General features: G+C 47.1%; 2 protein-coding genes across 2 annotated transcripts; one reads left to right on the top strand and one right to left on the bottom strand.

Moving 5' to 3' along the window:
- Nucleotides 1–8,256: 8,256 nt before the first annotated feature.
- Nucleotides 8,257–16,216, bottom strand: C6H5orf52 (chromosome 6 C5orf52 homolog). Its single transcript, XM_057772704.1, has 3 exons — nt 15,969–16,216; nt 12,001–12,109; nt 8,257–10,239 (listed from the first exon to the last, which is right to left on the bottom strand). The coding sequence occupies exons 1-3, from the start codon at nt 16,214–16,216 to the stop codon at nt 10,081–10,083; spliced, it is 516 nt and encodes a 171-aa protein (XP_057628687.1). The 3' UTR covers nt 8,257–10,080.
- A 249-nt stretch (nt 16,217–16,465) lies between these two features.
- Nucleotides 16,466–23,787, top strand: Dusp18 (dual specificity phosphatase 18). The gene is made up of 2 exons (XM_057773094.1): nt 16,466–16,709; nt 18,487–23,787. Exon 2 carries the CDS (start codon nt 18,561–18,563, stop codon nt 19,125–19,127), a length of 567 nt encoding a protein of 188 aa, XP_057629077.1. The 5' UTR covers nt 16,466–16,709; nt 18,487–18,560; the 3' UTR covers nt 19,128–23,787.
- Nucleotides 23,788–24,761: the final 974 nt, after the last annotated feature.

The raw sequence follows: 24,761 nt of genomic DNA, 5'->3' as shown, positions 1-24,761 counted from the left end.
CCTCCATGGTCGCTGAAGGTTGTATTTGACCTTTGCTGTTTAGCGCAGGACCTGTCAGGCTGCAGAAGACCCTGTGGGCTAAGAAATCTGTAGGAAGACAGGTCTACCTTGACCTGAGCAGCTAGGCTGTCGATTCCAGCAATTTCGTCCACGTCTGGAGGTCTTTACTTTAGATGAAAGGCAGGTTTGCCCAATGGTCATTGCTTTGCAGTTGAAGCGAAATGCAGAAGGACGTTGTTCTGTGCATGTCTGTCTTCTGTCTTCTTTGGAGGGAGCAGAGAGCTGCTGCTAGGAGCCAACCTGTCTCTTTTTTGTTGTGAAAAGTTTTTTTTTAATAATTAAATATTTAAATATCACATTCCCTAGATCTCTGAGCAGTTGAGGGCAAAGAACTATTTGTAATATAAGGTTAGTGGTGGAACTGACAATGGTAGAGAACAGCTTAAGAGACTTAAAGGTACATACCAGTTTAAAATATGAGACTCATGTTTTGTAGTCTGAAATGAGATGTAATAAACAATTATTATATATAGAAAGAGTGAACAGGAATTGGGCAATGTGGAGTCCTATTAAAGGCATTTGATCATTGCTGAAAACACATTTAACCGAGTTAACACGAGGAGTTTAGTGAGAACCGGGTGAAGAGGCAGGGTAAAACCAGGAGAGTGTGGTCACGTGGCCTGGCTCCCAGCCAAGATGGCGACCACCATGAGGCTGGAACTGAAAAAAAAAAAAACTGCACCATGCCACGGCTGGAATTGAAAAATCTGGGAAGCCGGTTGCTATCCAGAGCCAAAATCGTGAAAACCCGCAGGACGAACACCCAGGACCGAGTGGAAAAGCGTCCTTTGTCCACGGGTGGGGTGCTATGGCCTAGCTGGATCCTGGCGACCCAGAAAGCAGGAAGGCTGGGGGCGCCACTCCGAGCGACACTTAACTGTAACCGTCGAGAGAAGAGAAAAAAGGAAAGAAAGGAAATGGAAAGAAAAGATAAACACACTGAGGTCCCCAGTCGAATGCACTGCACGGGAAGTGTGCGGTGCTAAAGCGGGCAGACCGATCCAAACCCGGCTCTGACAAAGGAAAGCAACCGCAGCAGAACGAAAGCAACCGTAGCAGAACGGGAGACACTCACCAAAAGAAGCGCCGATTGAAGCAATTAGGGAAGCTGGCGAAGTGGAAAAGAACCCGGTTCGGGAGTCACGTGGCACCAATCTTATTCTTAAAATGTTTCCCTAGGCAGGCTGGCGGAGCTAGCGATAAGCGGCGACAGTTTCCCACTAGCGGGAGGGCACGCACCATGCGGCCTGTGGTGGCAGGTAACAGACACGTAAACACAGAGATAGGCATAAAACATTTTATTGGGGGAGAGAAGCAGAGAGAGAGGGAGAAGAGAAAGAGAGAAAGAGGGGAAGATAAGAGAGAGCGCGTGGCCAAGCTGAAGAAACAGAAGAAGGAAGATGGCACAGGCAGGTCAGAGGTAGTGGGAGTGGGTGTGGCTTGTCCCTTAAAGGGAAAGGAAAGCACAACACTCATCGTCATGAAATTCAATATTGATTGTATCTCGGATCCATTCCACCAAGGGTACTGATCTTGCCTTTAATGGCCTAATTACCTTTTTGCATTGTGCATTAGCAATTTCAAAAGCCAGGGATTCAATTGTTATTTGTCTACCTTCTGAATTTCGTATCATTCTTTTTACTGCTGAAGTCATTCTTTATAAGAAATCCATGAAGGTTTTCTTTGGGCCCTTGTATAACTTGTATAAATGACTCAATTTTCTTTCCTATTTCTCCAATTCTGTTCCAAGTATTCTGAGTGGCATAAAGTCAAGGTCTGGTCATCATACAGAGATTGCCATTGTACATTAGCATAATCTTCCTCCCCAAGAAATTGATCTTGGAGATTTCCATACCTAGCCCTACTTCATTATTCAATGGTCTTAGCCTCATCTTTCCACCAAGTCCTCTATTGTAACTGAGGACCAGGCTCTAAGACTGGTGTAACCAAGTCTTTCCACTCTTGAAGAATAATTCTATTACAAGTTGACCACAAGTTTAACATCTGCTTCACAAAAGGTAAATGCATGATATATGAGACTATTGCTTCCTTGAATCTCCTTAAATCTAAAATTTTCACAGGACTCCATTTAACTCTTGCACAGCCTTGGGGATATCTATCCTTTGGCAGTTGTTCCTGTAAAATTACTGGTTAAATTAAAGTTGGCTTTTGAAAGCCTTAGGCTGTTCCCTCTTACCTTAAAGTGCAATGTTGAGATTGGTTCCCCTTTAAATCCCTCTGTCTGGGTCTGAATATATCTATGATCTGTTTTAATTAGTTTTCCTAAGGCTTGTTATCTTGGCACTCATATCAATCAACTTTTTAAAGAACAAACCAAGAATTATAAAACCAACAATAAAGATTATAAAAATGATAATTAGCATTATGTCAATCTTGGTTAAATTGATTACCCCTTCATTTAATTGTTCTAATTTTAAACCATTCATTCCCTCCATTGTAATAAATAGTGTTTCCATCGTTTGACGTGGGAAAAACACTCTTTTAACTAGTTTTCCCCTTTAAGAATTCCCAATTGTCTCACCAAATCTGCCGATGATGTTGGTGAAATAAGAGGCGCAGCACGTCTGAGCGGAGAACACAGGCACTGCACAGCCTGGCTGAGTTCAGCTACAGCCTGCCAGCCATGAGCTGAGAGGGGAGCCCGAGGAGGGGTCTGGGAGAAGCCCGTAACCCATGGGGGAGAGGGGACTGGCTGGCTGTCTGAAAAACACACACAGGATTGTGCAGAAGGAGCATGCGTGGCAGTCAGCCAGTCTCGGGCAGGTAAGTCTTGTGGCATTTAGAGCCCAGGTGCTTCTGGAGTGTGGTGGCAGCTGGAGACTGTTTTAGAATGGCTGCAACAGGGAAATCCCAAACTTGCTCAGAGGCTTGGGGAAAAAAAAAAAAAACCTAGCCAGCAGGGTGGTGACTCTGGAGGGAGCCCCACATGCAGCTCCAGCATGAGCAGAGTCACAAAGCCATAGGCTAGTGGCTTTTTGTGAATTCGTGCCTGAAAGTTGGGCACCAATTGTTGCAAAGCTCTTATTGGTCTTAATAATAAAAACGCATAATAATAATAAAGACTGGTGGGTCTGCCAGGCAGAGAGAATAAATATAGAAGAGGAGGAGGAGGGGATAAAGAGGAGAGGAAGAGGAAAAGGAGGAGGAGGAGAGAAGGAAAAGAGGGGAGGAGGAGGAAGAGGAGGAGGAGGAGGAGGAGGAGGAGGAGGAGGAGGAGGAGGAGGAGGGAAAAAAAGAGGAGGAGAGGAGGACATCATGGGGTAGGAACACAGCCACGCAGCCAGCCACGGAGTAAGAAGGAAAAAGTAAAAGCCCAGAGGCAGAAGACAGACAGCATTATTTAAGAAAATCTGGCTAGAAATAAGCCAAGTTAAATCCAGGCATTCATAAAAAAAAAAAAAAAATAAGTCTCCATGCATTTATTTATTTGGGAGCTGGGTGGTGGACCCCTCAAAGAGCAAAATAAAATAAAATTTAAATATAGAAGAAAAAACCAGCAACAACAGTGGTTCATGCCTTTAATCCCACTACTGATATATGGTAAAAGAGCCGAAATTAAAAACACAGGGAGCTCACGCAAAAAGAGACTGTATTTAAATGGCTTCTCTCTGAGTCCTTAAACTGGAGACTTCTAGGTACATGAAGACTTCTTCTTGTCTTAATGTTTTTGCTGATGCTGACCTGCATTGGACAAATACCCAATGTCTTCCAGAGCGATCTTCACTTTAGTAGCCTCCCTTCCTTTTGGACCAGACATCCTCTTCTGGTCACACACAGCTTTGCTGTCTGTGGACCGGGTAGGTTTTCCCACCCTCCTGGGACTCCAAGTTCATACCCCTGGGAAGGTTAATGTTGTAGCTAGAAGGTGTTTCTCAAGTGGGTGGGACTTTGGGAAGAAAACACCCGTTGAGATCTAAACAGGTACATCTGTCTTTGTCATTTCTAAACCTGGAACATGAATCCCCCAGCTGGGTGGATGCACCTGTGGATACCAAGTGTGGAGTTAGCTTTAGAAACAGGGGCAAGACAGCCCTGTGGGTGAAGGCACTTGCTGCCAAGTTTGTCAACATGGGTGCAATCCAGAACCTACAGGTACAAGGAGAGAAGCACTCCTGCAAGTTGTCCTCTGACCTCTACACACATGCTGTGACCTACATGCACCCACATACATACACTCACACAAACGAAGGAGTAAGCGAAAACAGGAGTGGGAGGAACAAATGAACAAAGACGACTAGGAAGTAACCTATCCTGCCCAGCACAGGAAAGCAGCAAACAGCCCAGGCAAATAAAGAAGAAAAAAGAGGGAGACTGGGGTGAGGGCTCAGCCTGTGAAAGTTTGCCACACAAACATGAAGACATGAGTCTGATGCTCAAAATCCATGTTTACAAAAATGGAAAGGTAGGGGATACACGGAGGAGATGGAAACAGATTGCTGGGACCTGCTAGCTAGTGAGCCAAGCCAAACCAGAAGGCACCAGGCAATGAGAGACCCAGCTCTAAAGACAAAGTAGCTGGCTCCTGAAGGACCAGAAGCTGTCATCTGGTCTCCACATGCATGCACAACATACATGTGTACCCACCCGTAAGCATGCACATATTCATACACACACCAAAAAAAGGAGAAAATCCAGCCAACATTTGCAAGCCTTTCTCAATAATAAATCTTAAATATATAAATATAAATGGCCTCAGCTCTTCAATTAAAAGGACTGAGACTAGTTGACTAGATTAAATAAAACAGATCTCATGTATCTATTGTCCCCAATAAATATATCTCACTAGCAATGATATCCAACTGAGCGTCAACAAAGGGTGGAAATCAACTTACCAAGCAAATGGAGCCTCCCACAAAAACACACATGGCGACTTTCAGGTCTTTTTTCACATTTATTTATCGTGTGTGTGTGTGTGTGTGTGTGTGTGTACAACACCATGGTACATATTTGGAAATCAGAAGACAGCTTGTGGGAGTCACTCCATCATGAAGGGCTCAGATATCAAACTCAGGTCATCAAGCTTGGCAGCAAGCGCCCTAACCCACTAATCCATCTTGCTGGCCCCAGAAGAGATAAAGGCAAATTTATTTAAAAAAAAAAAAAAAAGAAAGAAAGAAAGAAAGAAAAGGAATAATCATTATCATTCACAATGATACAATTATTAATCTAGGTACTGAGGTATGGTAGCATATGCAGTTTCAATGAAGGGGGCAGGGCCAATGGTAATTACATCACAGTCGTGAGGGCAGAAAGGTCAAATGGGTACTGATACAGTAACAACGGGTGGTTTCAACACAACACTCTCTTCTTTAGATAGGTCTTTCCAACCAAAATCAACAAAGAAACTTCAGAATTAAACTATAGCATAGATCAGATAGACTTAACTGATTCCTATTGGATATTCTATCCGAAAGATACAGACTATGCATTCTTCTCAGCAGCCTATGGAGCCTTCTTTAAAATAGACATTCTAGGTTACAAAGCAAGCCTAATGAGTATAAAATTATCAAAATAATTTATGTTATATTATCAAATCATAGTGGAATAAAACTAGATATCAATAGCAACAGAGATCACATGAATACATGTAGACTAAGCTTACATACTTGAACGAACAGTGGCTCACTAAAGAAATCAGTGAGAAAGTTAAAATATTTGTAGCCTCAAACGAAAACGAAAGCACGGCTTATTAGAACCTCTGGAGACAGGGCAGTTCTAAGGGGATAGCTTATAGCTAAATTTAATTAAAACATAGAGATGACAAATAAATAACCGAATGAGGCAGCTGCACTACTAGAAAACGAGAGCACGAGCCCTAAGCAGGAGAGGGCAATAAATAGGAAATTCAGGACACAGATGGAGAAGACTGGAGGAACACGGCACAGACAGCTGTGGGGGCTGTCATATATAGCAGTTCCCTTCTACTTGAAGCCATCTCTTCCATGAGAGAGTGGAAGGCTCATGAGACTCAGGAGGAAACAAACATCACATGCTCGGGAAGGCTGAACCTTAAGAGACTCATGAGAGCCCCGGCCCAAGGTCACAAGACAGTAGACTGTGCTGGGCTGCGTGAGACACAGCTGCCGGGGAGAGACTCTCAGAGACAGTAGACTGTGCTGGGCTGCGTGAGACACAGCTGCCGGGGAGAGACTCTCAGAGACAGTAGACTGTGCTGGGCTGCGTGAGACACAGCTGCCGGGGAGAGACTCTCAGAGCTGTCAAACTGCTCTCCAGGGTTACAGCATCCATCGGTCACCACCCACATGGCGTCTGATGTGTAATAAAAGCTACTTCTGAGTCCCTGCTCCCATAAGTAACCCCTCAGTCATACTTCTGTGAGACCAATAAACAGACTCATCATCATACAACACATTCGTCTGTTCATCAAGCTGGATTCTGGTGTGGCCAAAACTTTTGTCTGTCATGGGTTCCCTGTCTGGGGTGGGTAGAGAAATGTAGTTGTGCCTCCTCAGACGGGCTCACACAACAGTGGCTCACACCTGTAATCCCAGCACGAGGAGCCAAAGAGGAGTGTGATTCCAGGGCCAGCAAGTATAAACGCGGGGCTGGCAATATGCCTCAGTGGGTAAGGTGCCACCACACCTGACAAATTCGAGTTCAGTCCCCAGAACCTACATGGTAGAAGGACAGAACCAACTCCTGAAAGTTGTCCTCTGACCTCCACGTGTGCACTGGCACACATACTCACGAGTAATTACAATTTTAAAGATTTTAAAAAAGTGATATTGACAAACCTCTAGCTAACCTAATGGAAGAGAAAGCTTAAATGAATAGAATTGAGATATAGAAGTGGATGTTAAAACAGCCTTCAGTGAAATTCAGAGGGTCATTAGGGCCTATTTTGAAAACTTACACTTTAGAAGCTGGGAAAGGTAGCTCAGTGAGATGGCTCAGGGGTAAAGGCACCTGCCATACAGGCCTGACAACTGAGCTCCATTTCTAGAATCCATGTAAAGGGGATAGGAAAGAAGCAAATCCACAACATTGTTCTCTATCCCCTGTATCTCTCCCTACACACACACACACACACACACACACACACACACACACACGCACACACACACAAATGAGATGGCTAATCTTGATTGTCAACATGAATATCTTTGGAACCAAATAAAATCTAAGCAGCTGGGCACACCTGTGAGGGATGTTTTGTGATTGGATCATGTGAGGTGGGAAGACCCACCCTACATCTGGGCCACACCTACTGGCAGCCCACAGAAAAGGAAGCTTTTGCTGTTTGCCTGCTTGCCCTCATTCTCAATGGTGAGCTCATCTACACTGTTGCTATGGCACTTCTCCACCGGGCTAGAACCTACTACTGGGATTCTAGTGTAGACTGAAGGTCAGTGGCCCTCTAGGAGTCCTCCGGATGGATCACCAGCACATGGACCGAACAGCTACTGACTTCTTGGCTTTTTTGTTGGAAAACACCCATGTTAGACTACTTAGCCCACAACCTGTGAACCACCTAATAAATCCTAATAAATTCCCCCATATATACCCATATTCATTCCATCAGTTCTGTCCCTCTAGAGAATCTTGACTAAAACAATAAGATCATTTTAAACACGAAGCCTAGGGCTGTAGACAGCCAACAGCTAAGGGCGTGCACCACTCTGGCAGCAGACCTAGACTCAGTTCCTAGCATCCATGCCAGGAGTCTAATAACCCCTTGTAACTCTAGTTCCAGGGATCTAACGCCCTCTTCTGGCTTTCTCAGGCATTGGGCGCCCACATGGTACACACACGCGCGTCTATATGCAAGCAAATACTCATACACATAAATTTTTAACAGTAATCAGGGAAATGGCATTTAAAACTACTTTGTGATCCAATTTACTCAAGTCAGAAAGGCTATGATTAAGACACCACCAACAATAAATGCTGGCAAGGGCACACTGCCAGTCATATGGAAACTGCTGCCACCACTACGGAAATCACAGGTTCCTCAAAAAATATTAAAACTAGCATGCTGCCCACCCTTGAGCACTCAGAAGACAATAAGTCAGCATAACACATAGGTATCTACACATACATGTTTATTAATGCAGTATTCACAATTGCCCAGGAAATGAAATTAGGCTAGATGTCCATCAACAGATGCATGGATTTTAAAAATACATAAATAAAAATAAATTTTATTCAGCTGGAAATAAAAGTGATGTATTTGCCGAAAAATGAATGTAATTAGATGTCATCCTATAAAGCAGAATAAGTGTCACAGATACAGCATGCTTTCTCTTAGGAGTGTAGGAAGATTGTGAGGATGGACTGAGTGTGTTAGCACACACCCATAGTCCCAGCACCCAGGAGATAGAGGCAGGAGGATCAGGAGTTCAAGGCCATCATCAGCTACATATTGAGCTCAAGGTCAGAAAGGTATACATTAGACCAAAATAGCTTGACTGTTAAGAGCACTAGCTGTTCTTGCAGAGGAGCTGAGTTTGATTCCCAGCACCCACACGGCGATCCCAACCCTCTGAAAGTCCAGTGTCTGGGGACCCAATGCTGCCTCTGGCCTCGGCAGGCACCAGGTATACATAAGGTACACAGACATAGATGTAGGCAAAACATAAAAAGTTACAACTGGTCAAAATGCAGACATCAACTGACCCCAAGTAATACAATTACAATACAACTCTATCCTCAAGACGCGGCGGACATCATAGAAGGGGCAACCAAAGCCAGAAGACCAGGACATCATCTGATTCAAAAGTCTTTCCTTAAAAAAAAAAAAAAAAAAAAAAAAAAAAAAGACATGAAAGCAGTGGGGATGGCTAGGGTCAAGAGACATTGTATGAAATTCTCTAGGATAAAATAAAAGCAAATACCTGTTCCCTTTCCTAGATTTGTGATTAGAGATGTCAGTGTCACAGCCTGACCAGAAAGAAAAGAGTGTGAACAAGTCAGAGCCAAACACTTGGCACAGACACAGGTGTGGGTTCTGGGTACAAGAGTGGCCTATCATCAGGGCTGGTTGGAGAAGCATCCAAAACAGACCTGTATCAAATCTGAGAGGGGTCTTACTTCTGGCTCTCAAGGTAAACAATCTAATCAGGCTAAGGACCGAGACCTGTGCTACACTGCAGGCAGAATGAAGCCCCATGGGAACCCAAGGTCGACGAGAAAAGCAAGCACGGGACTTGAGCAGGCTCTGGGAAGGGGCAGACAGGAAGCAGGATGTCTGAGATGTCTGGGGGTGCTTTGCAGAAGCACCAGGAAGGCTGGGAGCCCATGGGTATCGCCACTGTTACAGCAGTTGGAAAGGATGAGCTCCGGGCCAGCCGCTTGCCCTCTGCCAGCTCCTTGAGGCGGGTTATCTTTTCACTGCCTGCCTGATTCTTTCAGAGGAGGAAACAGGGGCCCAGAGAGGTCCCAAGGTCATCCAAGCTGGTAGGTGGCAGAAACAACACTGTCTGGTGCCTCACCCTGACCTCCTTACCACTGGAATGTCGCACAGTGGCATTGCTCAGTCCTTTCCATCTAAGATGTCAACAGCCACAGCGCAGCTGGCAGATGTGTCACCAGGGATGTGCGCACTGGGACTGGGAGAGCATGTTCCCTGCGAATATGCAAGTCCTGAGCTGTCTCCAGACCAAAATGAGGAAGAAAGGAAGGAAGGGTAGACATGAAGGAAAGAGAGGGAGTGGGGACGGTGGGGGGGGGGGGAAGTGGGAAAAAGAGAAAGCAAATGTGGGTGCAAAAGTTTCCCTGTTTACACAAACCAGGAATACTGGCTTGACTCCGCCTCTTCCACCAAGCATTGGTGGCTGCAGGTCTTTCACTGGCATGGAGGGGATGGTGGAGCAAAGCAGACTGGAACCGAGGACTTGCGCTCTCATCCTATCCGCTGCTAACCCTTTATTGCTCTACAGTGGTGGAGGCCAGCAAGTTCCAGGCCCTCGGCTCTCACCAGGGTGGTTCTGTGTTCCGGGGCAGATCGTTCTGCCACTGCTACGGTGGCTGGCTTGCCATCTAAGTGGAGCCTACCCGCTGCCTATTCAAGTACTGCTGGGTGCTCAGAGACTCCCGCCTCCAGCGCAGCATCTTCCTCAGCTGGTCTGTCATGAACTTCTTTTTCAGGTGGTCGTACAAATGGCTCATTTTTCTCTTGGTCTTGTCCGAAGCTTTCATCTTAAGGAAAACAGAGATGAGTTTAGGATATGAACAAGTCACTTGGTAGCAAAAGGCAAGGCTGCTGACCTGGAAAGGCAAGGGGCCTAAGGGGCCTGTGAGACCTGTGAGACCCAGTCCATATTCATCCCATGAAACAGCTTGGACCACACAGGGCCTCACAGTTTCTCTATTTGTAAAGTGGACATTAGGCTGGATAGAGTACAGTGGCGCCCTCTGATGGTCTGTAGCTGCGGAGCCTGCTTTACAGATGGGTATTCACAGGGCCAGGAATGCAGCCTAATGTGTATGAAGCCCTGAGTCTAATTCCCAAGAATAAATAATAAATAAGTGAAAAGTGTAAGGGAATAATGAAATGGAGGTTTCAGTAGAAAGGAGGTCCATCTTGTTTCTTTCTTCTTCCACAAATCCTCCCACCCTGTCCTTACTAATCACTGTGACATATCTACATGTCTATCTAAACATGTCAGCTTCCCTATGACAACCCTTCTGTCACAGGGATTCTAACTTCATCCACTCCTTACTCCTCTCCTGTCTCAACAAGACTCAAGGCTGGGAGGACACATCCTCTCTCACCCCTCCAGCCCTGCATTTCAATGAACTGCTGCAGAGGGGGATGTGGGGAGCGACGCAGGGGATCCCCCAACTACAACACAATCAGGATGTGAGCCACATGCCTGGTGCAGGGGATCCCCGTAACTACAGCGTAATCAGGATGGAAGACACATGCCCGATGCAGGGGATCCCCTAACTACAACACAATCAGGATGTGAGACACATGCCTGGTGCAGGGGATCCCCGTAACTACAGCGTAATCAGGATGGGAGACGCATGCCCGATGCAGGGGATCCCTGTAACTACAGCGTAATCAGTATGGGAGGCGCATGCCTGGTGCAGGGGATCCCCTAACTACAACACAATCAGGACATGAGACACATGCCTGGTGCAGGGGATCCCCGTAACTACAGCGTAATCAGGATGGGAGACACTTGCACAAGTATTTCTAAGTCAGGTAGAAGGGGATACACCCTTAAAGGAGATGCAGGTGTCAAAGGCAGATAGCAAGAGTCGCCAAGAAAGCCAGGAAGCATGGGTCGTCCTGTCCTAGCCATCCTTGCTTACGTGGACTCAAATTCCCTATTCTGCTTAAAGTAGTTCAAATTTACTTTACACAACTAACTAACTGTAACTAAAAGAGTTTCAAATCTTACTTTAAAAATGAAGAAAGTGTGGCTCACCCAAGATCATATACAATCAGTCTATCTGATCCCAGTCTATTTCTACTAGGCCATAGCACAGGAAGTTTAACACAGGGCCTCTCAGTCCTTGTCCTTCTGTGGGTTTATTGCTGTTGTTGGTGGCCTCGGCTCTCCTCTGGAGATGAGATAACTTTAAAAACAAAAAAACTAGCCAGATAGTGTTGATGCCGATTCAAGCAGGAAAGCCCGAGATTCTGCACAGGAGATGATATGTCTGAGGGAACAAAGCAAGAAACCACCCAAGAGGCGAGGGCTTTCTCTCTCTTGTCAGGTCATGGAGAGCAGGTGACGCCTTGGGGGAGACACTAACCCCAAGTATAGTTTTCTCCCCCATAAAGATGGGGCCTACCTTAGAATACGTTCGTGGCCTCCTATTAGCTCTAGGAGCTGAGAGTCCCACTTCCACCCTGGGCTCCACAGGCAGCTATCTTAGCAAGGAAGGAGTTATGAGAGAATAGTCAGGCCGCTAACAGGCTCCAACCCAGAAACCGGGGTACCCTACCTCCATCTCGTAGATGCGCTGTGCATTGAGGTTGTCCCGAATAATCACCCGAGACAGATGGCTCTTGGGTAAAAGCTTCTTCACATTGGCATCGCTGGAATTCAATATGCTAGAGAGGGCGGGGAGAGGGAACCGGTTAGAGACAGCTGGTCAAGGCCTGTTTGATAGCTGCTCTTTGAGTTCATTTTGTTTTGGTTTTGAGACAAGCTCTTGCTACGTAGCTCTGGCTGGCCTGGAAGTCGCTCTGTAGTCAAACTGGCCTGGAACTCACAGAGATCCACCTGTCTCTGCTTCCCACATGCTGGGACTAAAGGCGTGCACCACAACACCTGGCTCTTCCAGAGGAGCAAGGAAACCACTCTAAGTTTTGCCTGTAGATGAGGTCTACTAAGAGGCTGCTTCCTGAACAGGGAGAAAGAGCATCCTGGGAGGACACAGAAAGGCCCAGAGCAGGCCTCAAGAGAGGTCAGCAGAGAATCAGAAGAGTCCTCAAGAATTGCTGTTGCCGTTGTCGTTACTGGCACTCTGTGCTAGTGCTGGGCCAGAACGCAGGGCTACACACGCTAATCAAGCGCTCACCCCCTGAGCTCGGCCACTGTGCTGGAGTGGTCATCTTATGAGAAACTGCGGTAAGAGCGAAGGTGGAGGAGGTCTTAGACGAATGTAAGTTGGAAGGTAGAGGCTGAGATGGGGAGTCCTTCCTTCCTAGCCTGGATCTGAGGGGTCTGGGAAGTGGGCAGAGAACAGAACAGGATGAAGAAGGTGGGGAGGAAAGCTGGTTCTGTTGGCGCATGCCTGTGGTCTCAGCATCAGGAAGCTGAAAGGAGGAAGATGGAGAGCTCAAGGCCAGCCTGGGCTACACAGGCAACTCTCTTTAAAAGAGAAGAAAAGGAGGAGGGAGGAGAGATGAGGAGGAGTGTGGGTGGACACAGGGTTAGTTAATGAAGTCTAATGAATGAGTTTGGGGAGTGAGAGAGGTTTGGGGTGCTACAGGACTTCTGGAGACTCTATTCGGTATGTTCCACCTTTTGACACTACAAGACAACAATGTCATTAACAGAGTTCACACTCAGGAATCACATAATTGAGTTACAAAAAAAAAAAGATTCCCCCATCTACGCCTAATCTCCCAAAGCTTTAATTTGCTACATTGTGTTGTGTTGGACATTGGCATTCACAGGAATCCTGAGCCCCTCGGCATCAATGGGTCGGAGACACCCACAAGGGTGAGAAGTACGGAGCAGTGTGAGAACCAGAAGCTGGGGACCAGGCTCAGTTGGTAGAATGTGCGTTTAACAGGCACACAGTTCTGGGTGGTCTCCGGCACCAATGAAAACTCACCTATTTGGGAGGCAGAAGGAGATCAAGGGCATTCTTAGTTACAATGTGGCTTAAGTTAAACTGGGTTACATATCTTAACAAATAAACAACATCAAAGGATGTTGCTAGCCAGTAGGTTTTCATTTTCTGATAATTTAGTTACACTACGAAGCTTTTAAAATGGTTTTTCCATTTAAAAAAAATTGTTCAGACCAGGCGATTGTGGTGCATGCCTTTAATCCCAGCACTGGGAGGCAGATGCAGATGGATCTTTGTGAGTTTGAGGCCAGCCTGGTCTTCAGAGCAAGTTCCAGGACAGGCTCCAAAGCTACAGAGAAACCCTGTCTCAAAATAACAACATCAAAAAATTGTTTATACATTCTAAGTCATCAGCTAAAATACATGTAATCAAGTATAACTATTTTGGTGTGATAACTAGTTAAGAGGAAGAAAGGAGATTGCTAAACAGTGATGTTTTGTGCTGTTTGTTTTTAAAGCTATAACACACATACACAATATGTATTATCTTAACCTATTAGTTGCTGTAATAAAACACTAACCAAAATCAACCTGAGGGAGAGTGTTTGTTCCAGCTTACAGGTTGCAGTTGCTCATCAAGAGAAGCTGAGGCAGGACTCAGTGCAGGAGCTAAAGCAGGAAGGCCACTACTGCCTTGCTTTCCATTACTCTATACAACCCAGCCACCCGCCCAGGGGTGGCACCACCCACAGTGGCTGCATTATCCCACATCAATCACTAGGAACCCGCCCCACAGACCGGGCCACCAGTCAATCAGCTGCAGGAGATTCCCCAGCTGTGGTTCTTTTATCCCAGGTGACTCTAGCTTGTTTCAAGGTGACAGCAGCTAACCAGCACAGGACCTTACGTGTACACATCAAAATGTTAACAGTGTTCACATCTGCTCATTCGTTTTGCTGGTCTGTCTTCAGTTTGTTGTTGATGATGTTCTAATTAGTGTACATTACTTTTGTAATGATTGACAAACCATTTTAAAGGAAACCAGGGGAATGACCGATGTGATGGCAAAGTGTTCCCTGAATACAGATTTCTTTTTATTATTTTATTTTTTTTAAAGATTTATTTATTTATTATGTATACAACAATCTACCTGCATGTATGCCCACACGCCAGAAGAGGGCGCCAGATCTCATTACAGATGGTTGTGAGCCACCATGTGGTTGCTGGGAATTGAACTCAGGACCTCTGGAAGAGCAGGCAGTGTTCTTAACCACTGAGCCATCTCTCCAGAATACATCTCATCCTGAATACAGATTTCTAAACAAGAACAAGAACTCCATGCACATTTTCACGAACTGACTGAACAGAAACAGCTGGCTGGCTGGCTGATACACACAGGGACAGAAGGAACAACAAACATGAAAGCTCATGTTACCTTCATAAATTCTTTTCATTAGCACATCAGAACAAGATCATCAGAAAGTATACTACTTTTATCATTAGGACCAAAACAAACAAAAAGATAGATTTTTAGACAAAGTCTCATGTATCCCAAGCTGGCCTAGAACGCCTCTTAAACTGAGGATGATCTTGAATTTCCAACCCGAGTGCTGGGATTACAAGGGTGGGCAACCATGTCCAGTTTAAGAAGGGCAGGGGGACAATAACCTTTCAAGGGATTATAAAATGTTTTCCAATTCACTTTTTATCGGTAGGTAACAAGTGTCTTCTGGGTGTGCTTACCTTTACAAATATTATAAAGAAATCAACATCCCGGGGCTGGAGAGATGGCTCAGAGGTTAAGAGCACTGGCTGCTCTTCCAGGGGACCCAAGTTCAATTCCCAGCAACCACATGGTGGCTCACAACCATCTATAATGAGATCTGGTGCCCTCTTTTGGCGTACAGGCATACATGCAGGCCGAACACTATACATAATAAATAAATAAATTTAAAAAAAATCCCAAGCTTCCTATTTCCATTTTTCTGGCTTCTATGAAAGTCAATTCAACATACCCAGGTGCTGACGGGAAAACAGGTTTAAAGGTCAGCAATTCGCACACAAGTCTAAACCCTGTTTTCGAGGGAAAGAGCCTAAATACTTAGATCCTCTCTACTCAGTGACACATCAAATTTATCAACAGTAGAGATGAAAAAGGAGAAAGGTTGGAAATACTCTTTCAAGCAATAAATAATGGTCATTTTGAACCAAATTATTTTCCATAATAAATCCTCTGTAGGAACTTGGCTGAGGGAAGGGTTGAGAAAGCGGGGCAGGATTAAGGCTTGTGGGGATTGGGGCCAAACAACGGGAAACTGAAGGCTTTTTCAGAATCACTGGAGAATGGGAAGGCTTGAAAGCGGGTGGTCAAGTAATTGTGGGCATGAGACCTGAGCTTCACCGGGTGACACCTCAAAGTGCGCTCGGACCGCACGATGTCAAGCCAACAGTAAGCCAGGGCCAGGATTCATTCGCAGGGCTGAAAATGGGACTACGACTTCACGCCGGAGTCCAGGCTTATGGGGGTCCTACAGATTGGCCCGGGTCTGAAGTCTGAGGAACTCGGATGGGCGGGGGTGGGGGACACGAGAGGGGCCGTGTGGATCTGAAAGCCCGAATTCCCTCAGAGGTCCCGGGTCTGACGACCGCTCGGCACACCAGAACCACACCTGAATAACAACTTCGGAATTGCCGGCCGCGGCCTCAGGAAGTAGACCTGTGGTTGGACGCGGAGGCCGAGACCCGGCTGGCTGTCTAGTCTCTCGCGCCGGAAGTCCGTGCCAGAGGCAGTGGGCTCCTTGGCAACAGACTCGAAATTCGAGCCCAGATCCCATTTGACTGAAGGCCTTTTGGGCTGTGTGGAGGAACCTAACCGGCCGGCGAAGGACTCGGGAAGGTTAGTCACGCCAAAAACCATGCTGGAAGGGCGCGCGGACGCCGAGCGACTATCTATACTGAAGTCTAAGGCGGTGCTCTGCGCGTTGCCCTGGAGACAAGCAAGGGGCGGAGCCTGCAGGCTGCAGCCCTCCAGATCTTTGTGACTCTCGGTAGGGTGTTGCCTAGGAGACGCGTGAGGGGGCGGGGCCTGAAGGCGGCCGCCCTGAGGTCGGTTCTTCCGGCTGTCTGAGACGCGCTGCTAGGCGCGTTTCCGTGGAGACGGGCCGGTATGCTGTGCTGCAGCCGTCCCGGCTTCTCCGAGAGGTCTAATGATTGCGCGAGTCCTACGACGCTACGTCCGGGTGCAGAGCAGGCCGCGGCTTCCCCCTAGGCCCAGAACTGCCCATTGTTGCGCGAGGAGAAGCCGTTGCTACCGAGATCCAGGATCATGACGGACCCTCTCGGAGACCATCGCCCGCGGCTCTGCCCTGTAGATGCTTCCTGAAAGACTCCCGCGGCCCTGCGGCTGAGAGGTAAGATTGTCGGAGCCCTGTCTCCACGTAGAGAGCCATTCTAAGCCAACTCCCTAGGAAGCGTCCTAGACTTGAAGTGGCACCTCCCGCCCATCAACTTGTGGACTCTGGTCCAGTTTATAACCCAGAATTTAACCAAAGCCCCACCTATATTTGCCAGCTTTCTCCCGAAAGAACTTGCTGTCTGACAATGAACAAAACTATTTTTCCTCGAGTCTTACTTTCCACGAGTGACAAATTAACTAGATGTCAAAGGCCTCATTGGCCATAAAGTGCGAAAGCAGCCGTGACCAAGTTTCTCTCTTCTTCCTCCTCAATTCAAACTGTTCATTTTTGTGGGTTTGTTCTTTTGTTGTGGGTTGTTTTGTTTTTAAAGAATTTTAGTAGTCCAGGCTGGTCTAGAACTCCCCTGTCTTTTGCCTCAGTTTCCCCATCTGCTCTATGCCCTCCTGTCTGTGATGGCTTCAGACCATCTTTACAACTCTATAGCCCCCATCCTTTACGTGTCATTCCCAAAAGGATCTGCATTTTAACCTCTCTACAAACCCTTGGGTTGTCTCGTTTCATCACCTCTTTATAAGGTAGACATGTTGCCCCATTGATCAACATTTTAAAAATCTTATTTGGCTCTATTTTCTAAAGTTGTACAGCACTTTATTCTGTACAACAGAATGTTCCAGTGAGCCAAGCTAAGGAGGTTTGTGGGTTTGTGGATAGAAAAGGACTTGAGAACAAAAACAAAAACACTGGTCACTGTTACACTCCTTGGAAGGCAGGAACAGGGAGACAGAGCTGTAGAAACATCACTGACTGGCCTGATGTTACTTTGGATGACCCTTTGTTATGGGAGGATTTAGATAGATGTCCCTTATGCTAGCTGAAACTGACCTACTTGGGAAATTTGCTTGTTGTCTCTGTAATCTCATTTTCTCAAAGTTAATCTTAAGTAAACAGCTCTGTTTCTTTGCCAAACGGGGGGAAAAAACTAAAGAAACCCTGTAGCTTGTTTCCCTGGCTCTTTATTCGGGGTAGGGGGCAGGAAACAGTGAGCGCCCTTGTGTCCAGAGCCCCCCACCTTCCTCTTCTGCCTCCTGAGTGTTGTGTTCCAGGTGAGCACCGCCGGACTTCACTTTCACTTGGTCTCAGTTGACTTAGGGTCATTAATGTTGGAAGGCACAAAGCCGGGCAGTGGTGGCGCACGCCTTTAATCCCAGCACTCAGGAGGCAGAGCAGGCAGATCTCTGTGAGTTCGAGGCCAGCCTGGTCTACAAGAGCTAGTTCCAGGACAGGCTCCAAAAGCTACAGAGAAACCTTGTTTCGAAAAAACAAACAAACAAAAAATGTTGAAGGCACAGCTGAGCAAAATATGTGACGAGTTTCTCATTAGCTTTGTGTCCAGTTGTGTGGGTACTCTCTAGGGACCAAGACCCTGCTGAGTACCACCTGTTCTCCGGAAGCTCTTTAGGACCTGACCTGAACCCACCCAGTAAACCCAAGTTGCTCCTTCCTTTGTCCCATGGTATCTCGGACCATGGCTGACCCCCTTCCACTCACTAGCTGAAGTCCCTTTAAAGTCTACTCTCGTGGTTGACTGTTCTCATTTCCATTGTTTTCTGTGTGAAAAGACCCCCCAACAATCCAGTGACTTTAGTGTAATTAATGTGTTCCCTGACTGCTGCTCAGAGGCCTGCCTTGGCTAGCCTTGGAGACCCAGCCATCCACTTCCCAGAACTCTTCTGAGTTCTTACCCTTCTCCACTTCACCCTCCTTTCCCCAGTGTTCAGTGGACACACCCTGGCAGAAAGATGGACGTGTAACCCAGCACCGGCAGTTGACCTGTCTGTCACCTTGATGACTTCTCCTTTGGGTGCCTTCGCAGTCCAATTCCCACAGCCTTCAATCAGTGGCCTCTCACAGATCACCAAGAGCCTGTTCATCAGCAATGGTGTGGCTGCCAACAACAAGCTCCTGCTGTCCAGCAGTCAGATCACCACGGTCATCAACGTCTCAGTAGAGGTAGCCAACACCTTCTATGAGGATATCGAGTACGTGCAGGTGCCTGTGATCGATGCGCCCATTGCGCGTCTCTGCGATTTCTTTGACCCCATCGCTGACCATATCCATTCCGTGGAGATGAAGCAGGGCCGCACCCTGCTGCACTGTGCTGCTGGTGTGAGCCGCTCAGCTGCCCTGTGCCTCGCCTACCTCATGAAATACCACGCCATGACCCTTCTAGATGCCCACACGTGGACCAAATCACGCCGGCCCATCATTCGACCCAACAGCGGCTTTTGGGAGCAGCTCATCCGTTATGAGTTCCAGCTGTTCGGCAAGAATACAATGCACATGATTAACTCCCCAATGGGACTGATCCCAGACATCTACGAGAAGGAGATCCGTTTTATGATTCCACTGTAAGCCAACCCAACCAGCTCCTATATGAGGGTCAGCAGTACAGATCTGTCATTAATAGTACACCAAGGTCTAAACTTGAACACTCTACTTGTGTTGCTACAGGAGCACACCAGATGGTGCTTTTCATAAGGGCAGGAATAGAGCATTGCCATAACTTTTCACCTCCTAGTCCACAGGTTTGGGGGGTACATGCCTTAGATGGCTGAAGCAGAAAGATTGCAAGGTGAGTTTGAGGCCAGCCTGGGCAACATAGTGAGACCCTGTCTCAAAAAACAAACAAACAACAGTTACTGCCCTGTAGTATGTGTCTTTAGATATTAAATTCTTTGGTTAGAGCATGGTGAGGGTAACTCTTCTGTGCATGGTAGGTCACAGCTGCTGTCTGGAGGATGGGGAAGGCAAGTGGTGGCCATGCCAAAGAGACCAGTGCACAGTGCATATGGCAGCCTTGGGGTCCTGCAGCTCTCCCCTAGATGACCAACCCAGAGATGACTCTGCCAAAATCCCACCCCATTCATTCAAATCAGAGCCTAAGCATCCTGGCGCTCTCCGGCGTCTCACAGTAAGTGCCAACCTACTGGACACGGGGCCTCCCTCCACCTTCACCACAGTGGCCCAGCTCTGGTCTTCCAGGCCAGACTTGCACAGGGCATGGATCACAGCACTGCTCCGATCAGCAGTACTCATCCGGAAGGCCTTCCTGTCTACACACAGCTCTTTGTTTATGTGTCTCAGAAGCCTCTGTGAGAGAGAAGAAATGGCTTAATCTTTGCTAAGCCTCATCTCAGAAGTTTGCCAGAGCTCCCACTGTGCAACCTAGGATGCAAGCCCAGCTTTCTCCAAAAGACCTTATGCAGAATTGCAGACCATGAGGTCCAGTGTCCCAGGCTGGCTGACTGTTCAGGAGTTATGGGGACAGAGGTCAGGACAAGTGAGTTGACTCCAGGAGGCCCTGAAATTCAGGGTTGCTCAGAATTCCTTAGTGTCAGGACCCAACTCAAGAAGGCTGTGTTTGGTTTAAGAGGTGATCCCAGCCGGGCGGTGGTGGTACACACCTTTAATCCCAGCACTCGGGAAGGCAAGTGGATCTCTGTGAGTTTGAGGCCAGCCTGGTTTACAAGAACTAGTTCCAGGACAGCTAGGACTGTTACACAGAGAAACCCTGTCTCAAAAAAACCTAAATAATAATAATAATTTTTTTTAAAAAGAGGTGTCCCATGTAGCCCAGGCCATGTAGCCTTGAGCTCTTTATCTCTTGCTTGTACTTAAGGAATGCTGGGGCCATTGGTGTGTGCCACCATGCCCTGCAAAGACCAGTGGTCCACTTTGCTTTTTGTGGTATAACACCAAAAGCAGCTTGGGGGAGGAAAGGGTTTATTTGACTTACAGGTCCACACAGTCCACCATGAAGAGACGTCAGGACAGGAACTCAAGGCAGGAACTGAAGCAGAAGCAAGGAGGAATGCCGTTTACTGGCTTGCTCCTTCCCCATGGCTTGCTCAGCCCAGTTTGTTACACAGTCGGGGACCACCTGCCCGGGCTGGTACAGCCGAGAGCAGGCTACGCCCTCTCTCATATTATTCTTGCATTATTAGTCCAGAAGCCCTACAGACATGCTCACCTAGTGGAGGGACCCTTTCCTAGGTGACTCTAGTTTATGTCATGTTGACAAACACTGACCAGTTGGTCTGATCTAGAGCTTTCAGATCGCTTATGAGCAAACAGCAGCACGGCTGCCCTGTTGGGTGGCTTGATGCGGTTCTGTGCATCTCGAGCGCTGTAGAAACTGCAGACCTTCCTCCTGTATGAGTTGGGTTCTCGGGAGGCGCAGAACCGGTAGGGTGAAAAGAAAAGAATTTAACTTAGCATACGGGACGCTCAGCAGTGGGAGTGTTTCCACAGCGTCTGTTTCTCATGGGAGAGGCCACAGTCCATGAGTCTGGGACATCAGCAGTCCCAGCCTGGCCCCATAACCTGGAGTGCTCCCAGAGAGCCTTGAAATGCTGGTTCTGATGTCAGCAGCATGTGGGAAGGCCGAGAGCACAGGTGAATGATCTTCCTGCCACCATGCCCTTTTTATCTGAGCTGCTTCCAGAAGTGCTGCCCACTCTTGGGTGGGTCTTCCCACATCCATTATAGGCAACCAAGACAGTGCTCCAGGTGTGGCTCCCTATAGGTGATTCTGATTTATGGCAAACTGACATTTAAACCAACCACCATACTCCCCAACCTACCTGTGCCCTGTTTTCAGAAAGGGACTGCCCAGGGGTTTGGTATGAGGTGGCCGCTGCTCTAGGACTAATCTCGCCCTTCAGCAGAAGCAAACCCCCCACCAATACACACACACACACACACACACACACACACACACGGCAGGTGTGGCCAAGCCCCCACCCTGCAACTCTCCTGACAGAAACACAGATAGAAATTTTCTTTTAAAAGAACTTTATTTAAATCTTTTAGTCATTAAAAAAAAATCTAGGGATGGAAAAATGGCTCAGTGGTTCTGAGCATTTACTGCTCTTGCAGAAGACTTGGGTTGGATTCCCAGCACCCGCCTCGTGGCTCACAACTCTGTGGATTCAGTTCCAAGGAATTCGATGCCCTTTTCTGGCCTCCGAGGGCACTAGGCGTGCATGTATTGCACATACATACACGTAGGGAAAACACTCATGCACAGAAAATAAACATAAATCTTTTTAAAGTTTAAATCAGCATGTCAATTCAACTTTTGAATTCACAATTTTCTGGGTCACCTCATTCCCAAATGGGACTCAACCCACGGCCTCCTCGTGTGTGTTAGGCAAATGCCCTACCACCAAGCTAATCCCCAGTCCAGTTCTTTGAGGCTTGTTTGTTTTGAGTCAGACTCTGGAACTCTTGTCTGGCCTGTACCTCAATATGTAGTCGAGGCTAGCCTCAAATTCACAGAGATCAGGCTGCCTCTTAGCTTCTGCCTCCTGAGTGTGCTTACCACCACCACCACCCCCTGCTGGATTTTAACAGGTGTATAAAATGACGTCATCACCACAAATCAGGAGCCTATCACGGGTCCCTTTTGTGGCCAGACCCCAACCCAAGCCTTCCCCACACGCTGACAAGCACACACGTGTGTTCCTACAGGTTTGCCTCTCCGGGCAGCCTGGCGCTCGCCCCTCACGCAGTCCCTTGTCTTTGTTCTGTGGTATTTTACGGCTATGCCACTCTTTACCCACTGAAGGGTATTTAGTTGTCGGGTGTAGGGGTTGTAGGTGAAACTGCCATACACATTTGCACACAGGTTGTTCATTTCTCTAGGGTGTGTACTACAGAATTCTGGTCACATGATGATGGCCTACTCACCAGAACTCGATTAAAACTAATCATATTCACTTCTCATTACCCTCCCTCATCCCTTCCTACTTTTTCTGAACCCCTTTCTCTTCCCAATAAGTTCCCTTAAATGTTCATAACTTTTCTGTGACTATATAAGGAAGTATCCATATTTTAAAATACTAAAAACTAATTTCTTTTTGGTTTTCCAAGGTAGCATTTTTCCTTGTAGTTCTGCCTGTCCTTGAACTCACAGAGACCTGCAGCTTTGCCTCCCAAGTGCTGGGATTAAAGGTGTGTGCCACCACTGCTCAGCTGTAAGTGAGGAGTTTTGTTATAGTATATTGATAGATGTCATTACACTACTCCCTCTCCTTGTCCATATTTTTTATTTTTAAATAACATATTTTTGGAAAATATACACATCTAGGTATATTTTCATCGTCTCCATCCCCCAGGGCCTTCTCCAAGTCATCCAAGTGCCTTGTTCTGCCTCCCTCCCGATATCATGTCCTCTAATCCTTGTTCTGCCTCCCTCCCCATATCATGTCCTCTTTTTGTTGTTACTGTTGTTATTAATAACCCTGAAACCAGGTGGTGCTGCCCATTTGCTCGTGGGTGTGGGATCACCCCTAGGGTGTGGGCAGCTTAGCAGTGGCCATGCTGCCGACCGAGAGAGGCCCTGTCTCCCTCGGCAGCCATCAACTGCTGGTAGCTCCTCCACAAGGTGAGGCTTGACTTGTGCCGGTAACAATGGGTGCTAAGTGGAAATTACAGCAGCCACGCGATATCCAGCAGCCAGCCTGTCTGTCTCCTCATCCTCTAGCTCTTACATTCATGAGAGGGAACAGGAGACTGGTTGGTGCTTCCTGCAGAAGAGAATATTCTAGCACAGTAACATTTGTTGTAAAGGGTGACAGCTAGGAGTTGCCCTTTTATTTATAGACACATTTTGTGTTAAAATAAGTGAACCTTGCTTAAGGCCTAAACCTATATGACCTTTAAGTGTGACCTTACTCCTTTCCTAGATATTTTTGGGATTCCCAAAAACAAGACTAAAGCCCCCCCCTTTTTTTTTTACAGTAAAAATGTCTTAACTTCCCCAGCAACCCTGTGATCTAGAGTTTTACCTTAGCGGTGCCCCTGTCCAGTGCATAGAAACTAGCCATGAGCACCTTAGGCTCAAGTCCAAAGCCACCAGAAACATACAGATGGCTGCTGTGAAGACACTGAGCTGTGGCTGAGACACCCAGACACACGCTCTCAGAGATGCTGGCTTTCCTCCCCTGCTCCTCTTTTTCTAAATCTTTGTGCTTAAAATGTTTGTTTTTTTTTTAAATAAACTAACTCTGCTTCAGACTGGCTCTTCCTGAAATTCTTTTCTACTTGGAAGCCTAGAATCCAGCTCTACTTGAATGGAAATCCCTAAAACTAAGGGGACTCAAAAGGCTGCCACTGGGAGACACGGTGTTTCTCCACTGCCGCCCCTGACCCTTGAACAAAGCAACCATGGAGATTATATGGACAAGGAGAGGGAGTAGTGTAACGACATCTATCAATATACCATAACAAAACTCCTCACTTACAGCTGAGCAGACATATTCCTACAGGAGCTGGCCCATTCCTGGACATGCTCAGCTGGACTTCACAACTGAAGGAGGAAAGAGTAGACACACTGGGACATGCTGAGCTGAGCTCGGGTCAGGGGCATATGTGTACAGAAGATGGAAGGCCGGATTGCCTCAGCATGCTCAGCCTGCCCAAGGAATCAGCTTTGCAGAAAGAGAACTTTGGGGGTGTGTTATACAGGATTCAGCCTGGAAAGGTGCCTGCCTCAACTAGTGGTTGGTTAGCAGAGGCAAGGAAGGTTTTGAGGGGTTCATGGAATGATGGCTGGGATGAGCAGTGTCCTTGTCCTCAGGCTCAGCTGCTGGGCTTTTCTCTGGACACAGCCTGGGTAGAGGAACCTCAGGGTGGTCCTGTTTAAGCCCCGCCTCCTAGGTTGGTTGGTAAAACCTGTGTGGGTAGGAAAGAGACTTGCAGGTGTCTCCCTTAGACTTTCTCTTGGTGTTTTGAGACAGGATCTCAGTATGTAGCCCAGGCTGACCTGGAATTTACTTACTGGGTAGCCTAGGTTAGCCTCAGAAGCCTCCCAAGTGCTGTGATTGTAGATAAAAGACATCATGTTTCTAGGAAAGGGCCACACTTGATTGTATAAAGTAGAGGAAGTGTTTAACTGAGCAGAAGAATGTGGAGTTATAGAAAATGGGGGACAAAAGCGGAAAGATGTACTTGAAGACAAGACCTTGAAATGGGTAATTAAAA

The sequence above is a fragment of the Chionomys nivalis genome, chromosome 6, assembly GCF_950005125.1.
Source record: "Chionomys nivalis chromosome 6, mChiNiv1.1, whole genome shotgun sequence".
Taxonomy (NCBI): domain Eukaryota; kingdom Metazoa; phylum Chordata; class Mammalia; order Rodentia; family Cricetidae; genus Chionomys; species Chionomys nivalis.
Note: the sequence above shows the minus strand (reverse complement) of the source record. Positions and strands in the feature narration are given on the sequence as shown.